Here is a 17,927-nt window from a genome sequence, read left to right on the forward strand (position 1 = left end):
ATGCAGAGTGTGTCACGTGTAGCGCTGTCAACACAGCAGTGGCGTCGGCCGAGGGAAGGCAATCTCCAGCAACCGAAGAAACGCCAAGAACAGAGCAAGCAGATGCTTCTAATAGAAATCTTGATATTATCGTTATGATACAGAATCTTATGGAAGACCAGAGAAAATTCCGAGAAGAACAAAAAGAAGAACAGAGAAAATTGCGAGAAGAACAAAAAGAAGAACGGAGAAAATTGCGAGAAGAACAAAAAGAAGAACAGAGAAAATTGCGAGAAGAACAAAAAGAAGAACAGAGAAGATTGCGAGAAGGTCTTGACAGGAAGCTGGATGAACAATGGAGAAAATTGCAGGAAGGGCTGGAAAGAAAACTGAACGAGCAGAAAGAACAGCAGATGCAAGACATGAAAATTTTGCAGGAAAGTATTGCTGCCAAAATGGCAGAGAGGCTGGATAGGCAGGCCAAAGACCAACAATTACAGCTGCAACTGCTCGAAGAAAGAATGCAGCAACAGACAGAAATGACAGAAGAGAGACTCATGCAGCAGATTGAACAAAGGCAAGAGATGATATTAGAGGACGTTAATAGAATGCATGTGGAACAGAAGAGTCAAGCAAAGTCCGACAAAGAAGAATTACAAAAGCGCATAGAAGCCAACCAAGAAGAGGTGCAGCGAGGCATTCATAGTGTCGAAACACAACTTTCTGTGCACGCTGAACAACTAATTCGGCTGCAACAAGTGCAAGAAGAGGAAAAGAGGAAGATGGCTGACCGAGTGGACAGATTAAGTGAGGAAATTACCCGAAGGATGCAGAGGCAGAACCAAGAGATGGGTACAGTCGTGCATCCAACCACAGACACAGGGGAGACGTCGAGAAGCCGAACTGCTTCACCTCCACCATGCAATGCCTCAGTTCTGGGCGAGGATTTAGGACGGGACACTACGCAGTCCCAACGGTCAGTTGAAACGCATGGAAGCGGGCGAAGCTTTCTGAGGGCACCCAAGATTGATGAATTGCCAACTTTCGACCCCGATGCTGATGCAAGTCTACCATCAACCTTTTTAGATCGACTGTTGGACGACTGTCGACTGTATGGAATTGCCCAATCGGAGCTTCTCTCGATTCTCCCACGGATCCTCAAAGGTGCTGCAAAAATGTGGATCGACAATCACTTGCAGCAGTTCCGGACATTTGAAGACTTCCGAGTTGCTTTTCTTAGAAATTTCCAAAGCGAAGCTATCATCCAAAGAAAGCTAACTCGTCTTCGGAATACGCGATATCGCCCCGACTCCAGAAAGACGCTCCGAGAATTCTTCTGGGAGCAGGTCAAAGCATTCAAAGAACTGAGTCCAACAATGTCCGAGACTGAGGTGTTGTCCAACGTAAAAAACATGTTGCCTATACGTGTTCAGCGGCAGCTAATAGGGATACACCTTCAGGACACGGAACAACTATCAATGATATTATGGGATAGCGAGGAGCTGGACCGCATTGAGCATCAACAGCGCGAGAGAAACGCGCAGCGAAGCCAAAGGGGAGCTGCAGCACAAGGTTCAAGGCGAGTCCAACAGACGCAAGCATCTGTGACAAGAGCACAAAATTCCCCCGGAGACAGGAGACGAAGAGAACGTGTGCACCCTTACCATGGACGAGGGGGAACGAGAACACAGCAGACCGATCTACCTGTTGAAGATGATCAGGCGTATAGAAGTGCACAACATGGATCGCATAGGGGAACAAGCATAGGCCAACCATCTCGAAGGAACCCACGAGGCCATAGAGGCAACAGAGGTCAACGAGGTGGGTCGGCAGGTGAACAAACTAGTCAAATCCGAGAAATCCGGACGCAAGAGGTTTCTCAAAGAAGAACTGGCAGTCATCGTGGAGGACGCGGTCATGGCCGTCCACACAACACCAATCCCAGAAACCAAGGCGACAGTAAGCCAGACACAGATCAAGTTCTTGAACAGGTCTCGGAAAACTAAAAGAAGACCGCCAACGTAGGGCTCGAGTTGACGGTCTGCACCAGAACGATGATGTTGAGTCCACAAAACCAGAAGATAACATGTGCATTACAAGCTCGCAGTGCCATCTACAGAAGCAGGAAACCGAAGGAAATAGTTGCGTTGAGCAAATTAGTGATGAGAAGGGAGACGTACCAACAGAACAAGTGAGACATAAAATCAATACTCCCGAAGTCGATGTTCACATCTCCGCAACATGGCTAACCTGCGACGATGAGGACGAAAAAGAGGAGGAAGAAGACCACCACGTTATCCAACACCTGGAATTGAAGTAAAAGTGAATGGTCATTTGCTAGATGCAATTGTGGACACCGGCAGCGAAGCGACCCTAATGACAGAGGAGACGTGGAAAACGATAGCTTCTGATGTACGCAACCCAACGTTGCGCCCAGCCACCGAAATTCGATTGATCGACTTCACTGGAAAGCATCAATCAAGGGTGTTCGGAAGAACAATAGTCCCGATTGAGCTCGCAGAAGTGGAGGTAGCGGTAGAAGTATTAGTCGTGAAGAGGCTCAACGCACCCCTTCTGCTTGGAGTTGACTTCCTGTACAAAATCCGCGCCGAGCTGGACTTTGGTCGCTCTGAGCTGCGAACGACACAGGAACGCAACAGAATTCAGTGCAAATTCCTGAACATTGATGTAGAGGATGAGGAATTATGCGCCAAAGAAAGCAGTTTTCAAGTTGCTGCAGTAGTGGCTGAGGAAAATGGCAGCATCATAGAAGAAAAAGTGCGAGCAGCGGCATTGCCCTCGCAAGAGGCGCAGAAGCAATTGGAACAAATCCTTCAGAAGCATCGTGAGCTCTTTTCGGAGAGACCAGGACGTTGTCGAGTGTACAAGCACGAAATCGCTGTGGAGACAAACGAAGCCATTGTTTCCAAAATTTATCCCGTGGCACTTGCGCACAGAGCAGAGGTACGAAAACAATTGCAACAAATGTTAGAATGGGACATTATTCGGCCATCAAAGTCATGTCATTTGAATCCACTCTTGGTGGTAATTAAGAATGACAAGACTCTACGTTTATGTGTGGATTTTCGTGCCCTCAATAAGCACACTAAAGTCTTGCAGACACGACCGTTAGAAATCCAGGAGATATTACAGAGGTTTCATGGTGTACAACACTTTGCACGGATCGATATGAACTCGTCGTTCTGGCAGCTCGAATTGACCGAAAGCTCGAAACCCTACAGCCTTTCCATTTGAGAACCAATTGTATGAATTCCAGGTAATGCCTTTTGGCTTATGCAATGGGACACAGTCTTTTACCAACGCAATGAATTTGGTACTTGGAGATGCTGTTCAGGACTTTACAATCTGTTATGTGGACGATTTATTAATATTTTCAAGGACAATAGAAGAGCACCTAATGCACATTCACACCGTGTTGAACTTGATAAAGCAAGCAGGGATGACTATAAATCTGAAGAAGTCTGAATTCGCTTTATCCCAGATTCAGTTTCTTGGACACGTAATATCCTCAACAGGTATCATCAAGGATCGCAGCAAAGTCGAAGCCATTCTAAGTTTGCAACCGCCACGCACGGTCAAGCAAGTGCGAAGATTTCTAGGGATCCTAGGATACCATCGTCAGTATATCCCAGGATATGCTCAGAAGGCACAACCATTATATGAGCTGTTGAAGAAGAATAGGCGCTGGAAATGGACTTCGGAACATCAAAAAAGTTTTGATGATTTGAAGCACGCCGTAGCAGAGGATGTCATGCTTTATCATCCCAATTTCAGTAAGCCATTTTTTATCCAGTGTGATGCATGCCTATCTGGAATCGGAGGCTATCTGTATCAGAAGCAGGGTGATGAGAAACGCGTAATTCAATACGCCAGCCAAAGTCTGCGGGGAGCAGAAAAAAATTACGCAATACATGAACTGGAATGTCTAGCTATTCTATGGTGCATCCAGAAATTTAGAATATACCTGCTGGGAAGACATTTTACCGTCATAACGGACCATAAAAATCTACAATGGTTACATCGGAGCAGGAACTGGAATAGCAGACTTACTAGATGGAGTATCCAACTTCAAGACTATTCGTTTGAGGTGGAGTACTGCAAAGGGAGTGAAAACACTGTAGCAGACTCTCTATCAAGGTATTACGAAGAAGGACCTGCGAGCACCTTGAATGTAAATACACTTCAAACAAGAGCCCTGATTCTAGAAGTCAGTAGACCGGAACTAGCTAGGCTGCAGCGAGAAGATCACCAGTGGAAGGCTATTATTGAATTCCTGACGAATGGTAGCCAAGAGCATACTGTCCAACGCAATAGAAACTGGAACAACAGATACCAGCTATTAGATCACATTCTCTGTCTCAAAAATTTTCATAATCCGGAAGTTCTGACAATATGCCTACCAAGGACACTTGTCAACAAAGCACTGCAAGATGCTCATGACACCACTGGACATTTTGGCTTCTTCAAGTCATGGAAGACACTCTGTTCTGCATACTACTGGAAGGGGATGAGAAAAGATCTAAAAAGCTGGATTGCAGATTGGGAGATCTGTGTCAAATCCAAAGTAGACCGTCATCCACCAGAAAAGACATTGACCAGCTATGTAGCAACAAGGCCAAGGGACATCTATTACGTGGACCTGGTAGGTCCCCTCCCCAGGGCACCCACAGGAGAAAAGTACATTCTCACAGTCATGGACGGATGTACACGATACCTAGTAGCCTTTGCACTAGGGAACATCTCTGCGAACTTGGTTCTGAAGTACCTCCAACGCTATGCATTGTCAGTTATTGGCGTGCCGAACAGCATACTGACAGACCAAGGAACTCAGTTCGCTTGTCTGCGCTGGAAGGAGGAGATGGAGAAACACAACATCAGAATACTGTATGCACCTCCATATCATCCCAAATCCAACTTAGTTGAGAGAATGCATGCAGAGCTTCATCGCCTGTTTCGAGTGTTCTGCAATAAGAACCACACTTCATGGGCAAATCATCTGCCTAGTTTGATAATCCTGTTAAATCATGCAGTTGCTGAGTCCTCTTCATACTCGCCTGCAGAGCTGTTCTTGGGAAACGTCAGGAAGAATCCAATCTTAGAACACTTTGGAATTCCACGGGAAGAGTGCGAGGCCTGGGAAGACAAATTGCTTCATGCCGCGCGCAGAAACCAAACGTTAAAGAAAAAGCGCAATCAAAAGCTTGCCAAGAAAGGACCAACAGTCACCACCGGAGAGCTCGTTTTCCTGAAGTCCCACAAGCTCAGTACCTTAGTCGAACGAAAGATCCAGAAATTTTTTGAACTTTACTCTGGCCCATATTACGTCAAAGCAAAGGCAGGAGTAAACACTTTCGTACTAATTGATTGCAGCAGTGGTAAAGAAACGGTTCCACAACATGTAGAAAACATCAAGGTGTGGCAATGCTCTCAGGAGAAGAAAGAAGAATGGATCAAGAAAATGAACAATAAACTCTCTCCTGATGGATCCACTAGCAGAGCTGACAACACAATTCAAAATTAGGCTACGATTTTTTTTATTTCACATGAAGAATAATTTTTCTAAGACTCCGTTGAGATGAAGCAGATCTCCCGTTTCACCTCATCTCGTGCTTCATCTTAGGAGGGGGGTAATTATGACAGTCGTCACCTCTCACAATTGTGTATGTATTATTTAATAAAATTTGTATTTCTTTATTTTTGTTTCACTTCGTATGTATTTTTTTTCTCGTGTTGTTTGGAGTCTGGACAGAGAAGAAAATATCTTTAAAAACCAGAGCAGTGGTCATCTCACTGAAGATCCGAGGACCCTTGCTGTCACCATGTTAATTTATCGCTCTCGGGTGGCGGAGAAACCCAAGCCATTTTAACGGACACACTAACACACCCACACAGAGAGAAGAAAATTCAAAAATTAACAGAAGAGAGAGAAAGACAAATATTTTAAAAACTAAATGAGTTGCTACAAGAAACGTGCAGCGAGAACACTAGAAAAAGGAACGCCTTCACAACATCGTTGCAGATATATGTTAATATTTGTTTACCTTGATCATACAAACATGTGTCTACGATAAACTCTTAGTGTTAGTGTTGCTGAAACGAAAGTGCTTATATCCTAAATCGCTCCATAAATTCGAACTCTCTCTCGTTACTATCATGGAAAGTTTACGTGGGTATACATTGGTGTATAGACTTTGTGTCTTCTCTACAAAGCGAGTGCAAGGCCCGGCTGGATGCTCTAACTCCGGACTCCAAGTGGGACATGAGGATTCTACGTGTCGTGTAAAATTAAAAGACAAGGTAGGATCTATACTTGCTTTCCTATTGGGAGGCGTTTTCCATTTTCATATAAATCTTTCTTGGCACGAATACTTTCAAGATGCCCAAAGGGACGCCAAACAATTTGTATTATATGGGTCAGTTTGGAAGTGTCCAGATGATCGAAATGAGACTTCTGTTATCATTTTTTTAAATTGCTCCTTTCCTTGACCTATTTATTCAGATGTTGACTACTACTGACTCAACAGTCATTTGCCCGCGATTGAAGTGACGAAAGAACATTAATGTTTGAAGGATTTTTAGTGGCAAACTTCCCAGAAACGCTACTCATTTTTTTTAAATTTAAAGTTTGATCATGCAGTGATAAACTTATTTGAAGTACACTTTTTTTTGTATGTGTTTTAGAGAGAATCCTGAAATGAACTATGAAAAATATTCAAGTGCAGTTTCAGGACGAATAAATCATCGTACCTTCGTCACCACGAAAACTACCATTTTTTTTAAATATCATTTTACTTTATTTTATAAAGAAGGTTAAAAAGATTAGTTATTATAAACATTCATTGTTAATTAATATAATATATAAAAAAATCGAAATGTAACTTACTCATGATAAATTATTTTAAATAATAACTTTCGAATATAATTGGTTACTATTAAGTTATTTAGTCCGCTAAGATAAAGGTATCTCAAGGGAGAGCAATAGATTTTATTTTAAAACAAGAAATATTTGTTTTGTTATTGATAGACTACCACTACATTTCCATTGTGTTGGAAAGAAAGTATTACAGATAATTTTTGGTTATTGTACGAAGTAAAGAAAATGGAATACATCAGACGGAATGTTTGTAAGCAAACATAAAGTATTACGTTTAATATTAAAATCATATTTAGATTTTAGTCTTTCTATAGGTAGTTGTTAGATAAACTAGGCGTCGACGACCTAAAGTAATTTAGAGTACAAATATTGGCCAAGAAAGATCGATCTCTAGAAGTAGATTTGTGATTAAATTTCCTGTGTATTGATTGATAGTAATGTATGTCGAGTGTGAATCATCTATGTCAAGTGTGTGAATACAACTATGGTATTTTCGTATTAGTATTAACTAGTATTATTAGTTTGCTTTCAGAAATATAAAGCAAATTATGAAATTGAATTTTATATACTCTAAAAATATATCATTCACTATACTTCATTTTCCTTGTCAATCTTCTTTCAAGTAACTCAAAATTAAAGGTCATGACCCCTATAATCTTAAATTTTCATTAAGCAATATTCTATCTTGCTATTCTTCTATACTTTTCTAAAAGTTTTCCGTCATTTAAGTAACTGATCAAACTAATCAACCAGCTTCTCCATAGATTCGATTCTGGTATTGTCGATGCAAGTAATTTTGTATACAATAGGAAAACTATTCAAATTTATGAAATGGAATTATGACAATTAACTTGTAATTTAAAATCTTGTTACAAACTTGCATTTTAATTAAAGAATCGTAATGTGGTTTAAAATGCCGTTTGTATTAATGTTACATATCAGCATTATGTAATTTGCAGACATTCAAAATTTAGAAAGTTATTGTATTATATTTTTTTAAATTGATAACCTTTACAGTAAAAGTTCAATGGAATAAGTATGTCATTTTTTTTAAATGCAAATGTTTTCATCAGATGTTGTTACCTGTTGCTATTTTTCTTATCTAAATTAAAAATTCTATCAATGTTATCCAAATTCAGTGTTATCTTTTCTATTCAATCAAGTTCAGATTACCTCTAATCTCAATTTAGGCAGAATAACAAAGCTTTGAGTATTGCTACATAGGGATCTAGCTGAACTGACTTTCACTTAAAACATTATTTTTTTTATAAGTAACTTGACAATATTCTTCGTTAATTAATTTCTAATAATTTTTCTGGCTACCCATTTTCCTTTTTGTATAAATTATATAGCACAATGAAAGTCAGTGCAGCTATTCCCAGAAAGTCAAAATTAGAGAAACATTTTCCTTTTTCAGCCATGCAGCATGTGTCGTATGAAAGAAGATCGGGAGCAAAGCATTTTCTTTGGCGCTCGCAATTTTTTTATTATTCCACTTTTAAGACTTTCCTTTCTCCAAAGCCCTGGAATCCGTTCGGAGAGGGGTTGGTCTAGGAGTGAAGTAGGAGGGGAAGTCATATTCAGACGGCCCAGCGGACGAATCCCCGCATCTGTAGCGTTTTCAGCTGAACCGAGGGTCGACTCCAGTCGGACTCAAACCCCGGTAAAGCTAATCGTGAAAAATGACGCCGCGAACAGGCACACGAATAAAGTATACTGTGAAAAATGGCCCCGCGAACAGGGACCCGAATAATGTTTTGCGTGAAAAACAGTGCATTGAACAGCAACACGAATAATGTTACTGCAACAAAATGTCACATCGTAATTGGGATTCGTGTTTTCGAAACAAAAATGACGTTGCAACCATTGACCCGCTTTACTTAAATTAGATTATTTCACATCAAATTAAAATATTTTCCCTTCCTAATTACGAAATTGTGGAGTGTAGCAACACTCATGGCATTGAATTTCCATTTCCGATAGTTTGAAATTTTCCTATTTATAGCGGACACAACAGTTTCAGCGGAACAACCCAGAACAACTTTAAAAAAAAGTAAGAAAGAAAGAAACGTTCTGTTTGCTGCATAATTTTTGCTTCACATCCTCGGAGTGTTTGAAGCACAGAACGGAGGAAAACACAGGTCAAAAAGAAGACTTCACAAATGACGGTTTACACACTAGCCTTTCTAAAAACGACAGGGGGTGAACCCTCTGAACGTCGTAAAAAAAAAAAGTAAAATAAAGAGTATTGACTACAGCTTAGAAATGGTTTGTTTTCTTTCTGCCTTTTGCTTGGTCTTGAATGGATTGAGTAACAGAGGAAAAGAAACAAAAATGAAGAGGATACCGGAAAGAAACAGGTAAAAAAAATGTAAGTACAGTCAACTCAATAAGCAAATTTATCTTAATATAGGTATTCATACTTTGAGCCAAGTAAATCAGTATTAGTATATCTATTAGTGACATTTGTATATTCGTATGTTTAGTAGTATTTTAGATTAAGATTTACGTTTGTTCTTCGTATTATGAATTTATTAGTTTCATGTTTCTGTATTCATAAGTTTTATACTACGTTAGAGAACAAATATTTACTACTAGGATTTATTGATTTATATATATGTAAGGTAACAAATCTTTAATATTTGTGAATATTTATAAAAGAATCAGAGAGAGAGAGAGAGATGGAGGAATTTGGGATATTTAAATGGCACTGGAGTGAAGGCGGCACTAACTACTCCATAAAATAATTTTGTTTAATTGGTTTGTGTAACCATAAGTTTATACATTACATCATTTGATTTTTTTTGTTCTTGTGAACATTTGTCTAAAGGGACAACAGTTCTATTTTTTAAGTTTCAGATGCCGAGATTGCGTGCTCAGACACTGGAAATAAGAACCAAAATGCTGACTGGAGAGCAACAAACTTGCCTTGATTGTGGCAGAGATGTATGGAAACAGGATGTAATCCCATCTTCTCCTAATGCAGAGTGTGTCACGTGTAGCGCTGTCAACACAGCAGTGGCGTCGGCCGAGGGAAGGCAATCTGCAGCAACCGAAGAAACGCCAAGAACAGAGCAAGCAGATGCTTCTAATAGAAATCTTGATATTATCGTTATGATACAGAATCTTATGGAAGACCAGAGAAAATTCCGAGAAGAACAAAAAGAAGAACAGAGAAAATTGCGAGAAGAACAAAAAGAAGAACAGAGAAAATTGCGAGAAGAACAAAAAGAAGAACAGAGAAAATTGCGAGAAGAACAAAAAGAAGAACAGAGAAGATTGCGAGAAGGTCTTGACAGGAAGCTGGATGAACAATGGAGAAAATTGCAGGAAGGGCTGGAAAGAAAACTGAACGAGCAGAAAGAACAGCAGATGCAAGACATGAAAATTTTGCAGGAAAGTATTGCTGCCAAAATGGCAGAGAGGCTGGATAGGCAGGCCAAAGACCAACAATTACAGCTGCAACTGCTCGAAGAAAGAATGCAGCAACAGACAGAAATGACAGAAGAGAGACTCATGCAGCAGATTGAACAAAGGCAAGAGATGATATTAGAGGACGTTAATAGAATGCATGTGGAACAGAAGAGTCAAGCAAAGTCCGACAAAGAAGAATTACAAAAGCGCATAGAAGCCAACCAAGAAGAGGTGCAGCGAGGCATTCATAGTGTCGAAACACAACTTTCTGTGCACGCTGAACAACTAATTCGGCTGCAACAAGTGCAAGAAGAGGAAAAGAGGAAGATGGCTGACCGAGTGGACAGATTAAGTGAGGAAATTACCCGAAGGATGCAGAGGCAGAACCAAGAGATGGGTACAGTCGTGCATCCAACCACAGACACAGGGGAGACGTCGAGAAGCCGAACTGCTTCACCTCCACCATGCAATGCCTCAGTTCTGGGCGAGGATTTAGGACGGGACACTACGCAGTCCCAACGGTCAGTTGAAACGCATGGAAGCGGGCGAAGCTTTCTGAGGGCACCCAAGATTGATGAATTGCCAACTTTCGACCCCGATGCTGATGCAAGTCTACCATCAACCTTTTTAGATCGACTGTTGGACGACTGTCGACTGTATGGAATTGCCCAATCGGAGCTTCTCTCGATTCTCCCACGGATCCTCAAAGGTGCTGCAAAAATGTGGATCGACAATCACTTGCAGCAGTTCCGGACATTTGAAGACTTCCGAGTTGCTTTTCTTAGAAATTTCCAAAGCGAAGCTATCATCCAAAGAAAGCTAACTCGTCTTCGGAATACGCGATATCGCCCCGACTCCAGAAAGACGCTCCGAGAATTCTTCTGGGAGCAGGTCAAAGCATTCAAAGAACTGAGTCCAACAATGTCCGAGACTGAGGTGTTGTCCAACGTAAAAAACATGTTGCCTATACGTGTTCAGCGGCAGCTAATAGGGATACACCTTCAGGACACGGAACAACTATCAATGATATTATGGGATAGCGAGGAGCTGGACCGCATTGAGCATCAACAGCGCGAGAGAAACGCGCAGCGAAGCCAAAGGGGAGCTGCAGCACAAGGTTCAAGGCGAGTCCAACAGACGCAAGCATCTGTGACAAGAGCACAAAATTCCCCCGGAGACAGGAGACGAAGAGAACGTGTGCACCCTTACCATGGACGAGGGGGAACGAGAACACAGCAGACCGATCTACCTGTTGAAGATGATCAGGCGTATAGAAGTGCACAACATGGATCGCATAGGGGAACAAGCATAGGCCAACCATCTCGAAGGAACCCACGAGGCCATAGAGGCAACAGAGGTCAACGAGGTGGGTCGGCAGGTGAACAAACTAGTCAAATCCGAGAAATCCGGACGCAAGAGGTTTCTCAAAGAAGAACTGGCAGTCATCGTGGAGGACGCGGTCATGGCCGTCCACACAACACCAATCCCAGAAACCAAGGCGACAGTAAGCCAGACACAGATCAAGTTCTTGAACAGGTCTCGGAAAACTAAAAGAAGACCGCCAACGTAGGGCTCGAGTTGACGGTCTGCACCAGAACGATGATGTTGAGTCCACAAAACCAGAAGATAACATGTGCATTACAAGCTCGCAGTGCCATCTACAGAAGCAGGAAACCGAAGGAAATAGTTGCGTTGAGCAAATTAGTGATGAGAAGGGAGACGTACCAACAGAACAAGTGAGACATAAAATCAATACTCCCGAAGTCGATGTTCACATCTCCGCAACATGGCTAACCTGCGACGATGAGGACGAAAAAGAGGAGGAAGAAGACCACCACGTTATCCAACACCTGGAATTGAAGTAAAAGTGAATGGTCATTTGCTAGATGCAATTGTGGACACCGGCAGCGAAGCGACCCTAATGACAGAGGAGACGTGGAAAACGATAGCTTCTGATGTACGCAACCCAACGTTGCGCCCAGCCACCGAAATTCGATTGATCGACTTCACTGGAAAGCATCAATCAAGGGTGTTCGGAAGAACAATAGTCCCGATTGAGCTCGCAGAAGTGGAGGTAGCGGTAGAAGTATTAGTCGTGAAGAGGCTCAACGCACCCCTTCTGCTTGGAGTTGACTTCCTGTACAAAATCCGCGCCGAGCTGGACTTTGGTCGCTCTGAGCTGCGAACGACACAGGAACGCAACAGAATTCAGTGCAAATTCCTGAACATTGATGTAGAGGATGAGGAATTATGCGCCAAAGAAAGCAGTTTTCAAGTTGCTGCAGTAGTGGCTGAGGAAAATGGCAGCATCATAGAAGAAAAAGTGCGAGCAGCGGCATTGCCCTCGCAAGAGGCGCAGAAGCAATTGGAACAAATCCTTCAGAAGCATCGTGAGCTCTTTTCGGAGAGACCAGGACGTTGTCGAGTGTACAAGCACGAAATCGCTGTGGAGACAAACGAAGCCATTGTTTCCAAAATTTATCCCGTGGCACTTGCGCACAGAGCAGAGGTACGAAAACAATTGCAACAAATGTTAGAATGGGACATTATTCGGCCATCAAAGTCATGTCATTTGAATCCACTCTTGGTGGTAATTAAGAATGACAAGACTCTACGTTTATGTGTGGATTTTCGTGCCCTCAATAAGCACACTAAAGTCTTGCAGACACGACCGTTAGAAATCCAGGAGATATTACAGAGGTTTCATGGTGTACAACACTTTGCACGGATCGATATGAACTCGTCGTTCTGGCAGCTCGAATTGACCGAAAGCTCGAAACCCTACAGCCTTTCCATTTGAGAACCAATTGTATGAATTCCAGGTAATGCCTTTTGGCTTATGCAATGGGACACAGTCTTTTACCAACGCAATGAATTTGGTACTTGGAGATGCTGTTCAGGACTTTACAATCTGTTATGTGGACGATTTATTAATATTTTCAAGGACAATAGAAGAGCACCTAATGCACATTCACACCGTGTTGAACTTGATAAAGCAAGCAGGGATGACTATAAATCTGAAGAAGTCTGAATTCGCTTTATCCCAGATTCAGTTTCTTGGACACGTAATATCCTCAACAGGTATCATCAAGGATCGCAGCAAAGTCGAAGCCATTCTAAGTTTGCAACCGCCACGCACGGTCAAGCAAGTGCGAAGATTTCTAGGGATCCTAGGATACCATCGTCAGTATATCCCAGGATATGCTCAGAAGGCACAACCATTATATGAGCTGTTGAAGAAGAATAGGCGCTGGAAATGGACTTCGGAACATCAAAAAAGTTTTGATGATTTGAAGCACGCCGTAGCAGAGGATGTCATGCTTTATCATCCCAATTTCAGTAAGCCATTTTTTATCCAGTGTGATGCATGCCTATCTGGAATCGGAGGCTATCTGTATCAGAAGCAGGGTGATGAGAAACGCGTAATTCAATACGCCAGCCAAAGTCTGCGGGGAGCAGAAAAAAATTACGCAATACATGAACTGGAATGTCTAGCTATTCTATGGTGCATCCAGAAATTTAGAATATACCTGCTGGGAAGACATTTTACCGTCATAACGGACCATAAAAATCTACAATGGTTACATCGGAGCAGGAACTGGAATAGCAGACTTACTAGATGGAGTATCCAACTTCAAGACTATTCGTTTGAGGTGGAGTACTGCAAAGGGAGTGAAAACACTGTAGCAGACTCTCTATCAAGGTATTACGAAGAAGGACCTGCGAGCACCTTGAATGTAAATACACTTCAAACAAGAGCCCTGATTCTAGAAGTCAGTAGACCGGAACTAGCTAGGCTGCAGCGAGAAGATCACCAGTGGAAGGCTATTATTGAATTCCTGACGAATGGTAGCCAAGAGCATACTGTCCAACGCAATAGAAACTGGAACAACAGATACCAGCTATTAGATCACATTCTCTGTCTCAAAAATTTTCATAATCCGGAAGTTCTGACAATATGCCTACCAAGGACACTTGTCAACAAAGCACTGCAAGATGCTCATGACACCACTGGACATTTTGGCTTCTTCAAGTCATGGAAGACACTCTGTTCTGCATACTACTGGAAGGGGATGAGAAAAGATCTAAAAAGCTGGATTGCAGATTGCGAGATCTGTGTCAAATCCAAAGTAGACCGTCATCCACCAGAAAAGACATTGACCAGCTATGTAGCAACAAGGCCAAGGGACATCTATTACGTGGACCTGGTAGGTCCCCTCCCCAGGGCACCCACAGGAGAAAAGTACATTCTCACAGTCATGGACGGATGTACACGATACCTAGTAGCCTTTGCACTAGGGAACATCTCTGCGAACTTGGTTCTGAAGTACCTCCAACGCTATGCATTGTCAGTTATTGGCGTGCCGAACAGCATACTGACAGACCAAGGAACTCAGTTCGCTTGTCAGCGCTGGAAGGAGGAGATGGAGAAACACAACATCAGAATACTGTATGCACCTCCATATCATCCCAAATCCAACTTAGTTGAGAGAATGCATGCAGAGCTTCATCGCCTGTTTCGAGTGTTCTGCAATAAGAACCACACTTCATGGGCAAATCATCTGCCTAGTTTGATAATCCTGTTAAATCATGCAGTTGCTGAGTCCTCTTCATACTCGCCTGCAGAGCTGTTCTTGGAAAACGTCAGGAAGAATCCAATCTTAGAACACTTTGGAATTCCACGGGAAGAGTGCGAGGCCTGGGAAGACAAATTGCTTCATGCCGCGCGCAGAAACCAAACGTTAAAGAAAAAGCGCAATCAAAAGCTTGCCAAGAAAGGACCAACAGTCACCACCGGAGAGCTCGTTTTCCTGAAGTCCCACAAGCTCAGTACCTTAGTCGAACGAAAGATCCAGAAATTTTTTGAACTTTACTCTGGCCCATATTACGTCAAAGCAAAGGCAGGAGTAAACACTTTCGTACTAATTGATTGCAGCAGTGGTAAAGAAACGGTTCCACAACATGTAGAAAACATCAAGGTGTGGCAATGCTCTCAGGAGAAGAAAGAAGAATGGATCAAGAAAATGAACAATAAACTCTCTCCTGATGGATCCACTAGCAGAGCTGACAACACAATTCAAAATTAGGCTACGATTTTTTTGATTTCACATGAAGAATAATTTTTCTAAGACTCCGTTGAGATGAAGCAGATCTCCCGTTTCACCTCATCTCGTGCTTCATCTTAGGAGGGGGTAATTATGACAGTCGTCACCTCTCACAACTGTGTATGTATTATTTAATAAAATTTGTATTTCTTTATTTTTGTTTCACTTCGTATGTATTTTTTTCTCGTGTTGTTTGGAGTCTGGACAGAGAAGAAAATATCTTTAAAAACCAGAGCAGTGGTCATCTCACTGAAGATCCGAGGACCCTTGCTGTCACCATGTTAATTTATCGCTCTCGGGTGGCGGAGAAACCCAAGCAATTTTAACGGACACACTAACACACCCACACAGAGAGAAGAAAATTCAAAAATTAACAGAAGAGAGAGAAAGACAAATATTTTAAAAACTAAATGAGTTGCTACAAGAAACGTGCAGCGAGAACACTAGAAAAAGGAACGCCTTCACAACATCGTTGCAGATATATGTTAATATTTGTTTACCTTGATCATACAAACATGTGTCTACGATAAACTCTTAGTGTTAGTGTTGCTGAAACGAAAGTGCTTATATCCTAAATCGCTCCATAAATTCGAACTCTCTCTCTCGTTACTATCATGGAAAGTTTACGTGGGTATACATTGGTGTATAGACTTTGTGTCTTCTCTACAAAGCGAGTGCAAGGCCCGGCTGGATGCTCTAACTCCGGACTCCAAGTGGGACATGAGGATTCTACGTGTCGTGTAAAATTAAAAGACAAGGTAGGATCTATACTTGCTTTCCTATTGGGAGGCGTTTTCCATTTTCATATAAATCTTTCTTGGCACGAATACTTTCAAGACGCCCAAAGGGACGCCAAACAATTTGTATTATATGGGTCAGTTTGGAAGTGTCCAGATGATCGAAATGAGACTTCTGTTATCATTTTTTTAAATTGCTCCTTTTCTTGACCTATTTATTCAGATGTTGACTACTACTGACTCAACAGTCATTTGCCCGCGATTGAAGTGACGAAAGAACATTAATGTTTGAAGGATTTTTAGTGGCAAACTTCCCAGAAACGCTACTCATTTTTTTTAAATTTAAAGTTTGATCATGCAGTGATAAACTTATTTGAAGTACACTTTTTTTTTTGTATGTGTTTTAGAGAGAATCCTGAAATGAACTATGAAAAATATTCAAGTGCAGTTTCAGGACGAATAAATCATCGTACCTTCGTCACCACGAAAACTAGCATTTTTTTAAATATCATTTTACTTTATTTTATAAAGAAGGTTAAAAAGATTAGTTATTATAAACATTCATTGTTAATTAATATAATATATAAAAAAATCGAAATGTAACTTACTCATGATAAATTATTTTAAATAATAACTTTCGAATATAATTGGTTACTATTAAGTTATTTAGTCCGCTAAGATAAAGGTATCTCAAGGGAGAGCAATAGATTTTATTTTAAAACAAGAAATATTTGTTTTGTTATTGATAGACTACCACTACATTTCCATTGTGTTGGAAAGAAAGTATTACAGATAATTTTTGGTTATTGTACGAAGTAAAGAAAATGGAATACATCAGACGGAATGTTTGTAAGCAAACATGAAGTATTACGTTTAATATTAAAATCATATTTAGATTTTAGTCTTTCTATAGGTAGTTGTTAGATAAACTAGGCGTCGACGACCTAAAGTAATTTAGAGTACAAATATTGGCCAAGAAAGATCGATCTCTAGAAGTAGATTTGTGATTAAATTTCCTGTGTATTGATTGATAGTAATGTATGTCGAGTGTGAATCATCTATGTCAAGTGTGTGAATACAACTATGGTATTTTCGTATTAGTATTAACTAGTATTATTAGTTTGCTTTCAGAAATATAAAGCAAATTATGAAATTGAATTTTATATACTCTAAAAATATATCATTCACTATACTTCATTTTCCTTGTCAATCTTCTTTCAAGTAACTCAAAATTAAAGGTCATGACCCCTATAATCTTAAATTTTCATTAAGCAATATTCTATCTTGCTATTCTTCTATACTTTTCTAAAAGTTTTCCGTCATTTAAGTAACTGATCAAACTAATCAACCAGCTTCTCCATAGATTCGATTCTGGTATTGTCGATGCAAGTAATTTGTATACAATAGGAAAACTATTCAAATTTATGAAATGGAATTATGACAATTAACTTGTAATTTAAAATCTTGTTACAAACTTGCATTTTAATTAAAGAATCGTAATGTGGTTTAAAATGCCGTTTGTATTAATGTTACATATCAGCATTATGTAATTTGCAGACATTCAAAATTTAGAAAGTTATTGTAGTATTTTTTTAAATTGATAACCTTTACAGTAAAAGTTCAATGGAATAAGTATGTCATTTTTTTTAAATGCAAATGTTTTCATCAGATGTTGTTACCTGTTGCTATTTTTCTTATCTAAATTAAAAATTCTATCAATGTTATCCAAATTCAGTGTTATCTTTTCTATTCAATCAAGTTCAGATTACCTCTAATCTCAATTTAGGCAGAATAACA

At 40.6% G+C, this 17,927-nt stretch overlaps 2 protein-coding genes across 2 annotated transcripts; both read left to right on the forward strand.

Moving 5' to 3' along the window:
* The first annotated feature begins 2,355 nt into the window (after positions 1–2,355).
* Positions 2,356–3,234, forward strand: LOC145670010 (uncharacterized). Its single transcript, XM_081738352.1, has one exon. It carries the CDS (start codon positions 2,356–2,358, stop codon positions 3,232–3,234), a length of 879 nt encoding a protein of 292 aa, XP_081594478.1.
* An 8,975-nt stretch (positions 3,235–12,209) lies between these two features.
* LOC145670011 (uncharacterized) lies at positions 12,210–13,088 on the forward strand. Its single transcript, XM_081738353.1, has one exon. The coding sequence runs from the start codon at positions 12,210–12,212 to the stop codon at positions 13,086–13,088; it is 879 nt and encodes a 292-aa protein (XP_081594479.1).
* Positions 13,089–17,927: the final 4,839 nt, after the last annotated feature.

The sequence above is a fragment of the Thermobia domestica genome, chromosome 14 (assembly GCF_964235325.1).
Source record: "Thermobia domestica chromosome 14, izTheDome1.hap1.1, whole genome shotgun sequence".
Classification (NCBI taxonomy): Eukaryota; Metazoa; Arthropoda; class Insecta; order Zygentoma; family Lepismatidae; genus Thermobia; species Thermobia domestica.

Bases quoted from the DNA above. Each gene is read 5' to 3' on its own strand.
- LOC145670011 (XM_081738353.1), top strand. From the start codon at position 12,210: ATGACAGAGGAGACGTGGAAAACGATAGCTTCTGATGTACGCAACCCA.
- LOC145670010 (XM_081738352.1), top strand. From the start codon at position 2,356: ATGACAGAGGAGACGTGGAAAACGATAGCTTCTGATGTACGCAACCCA.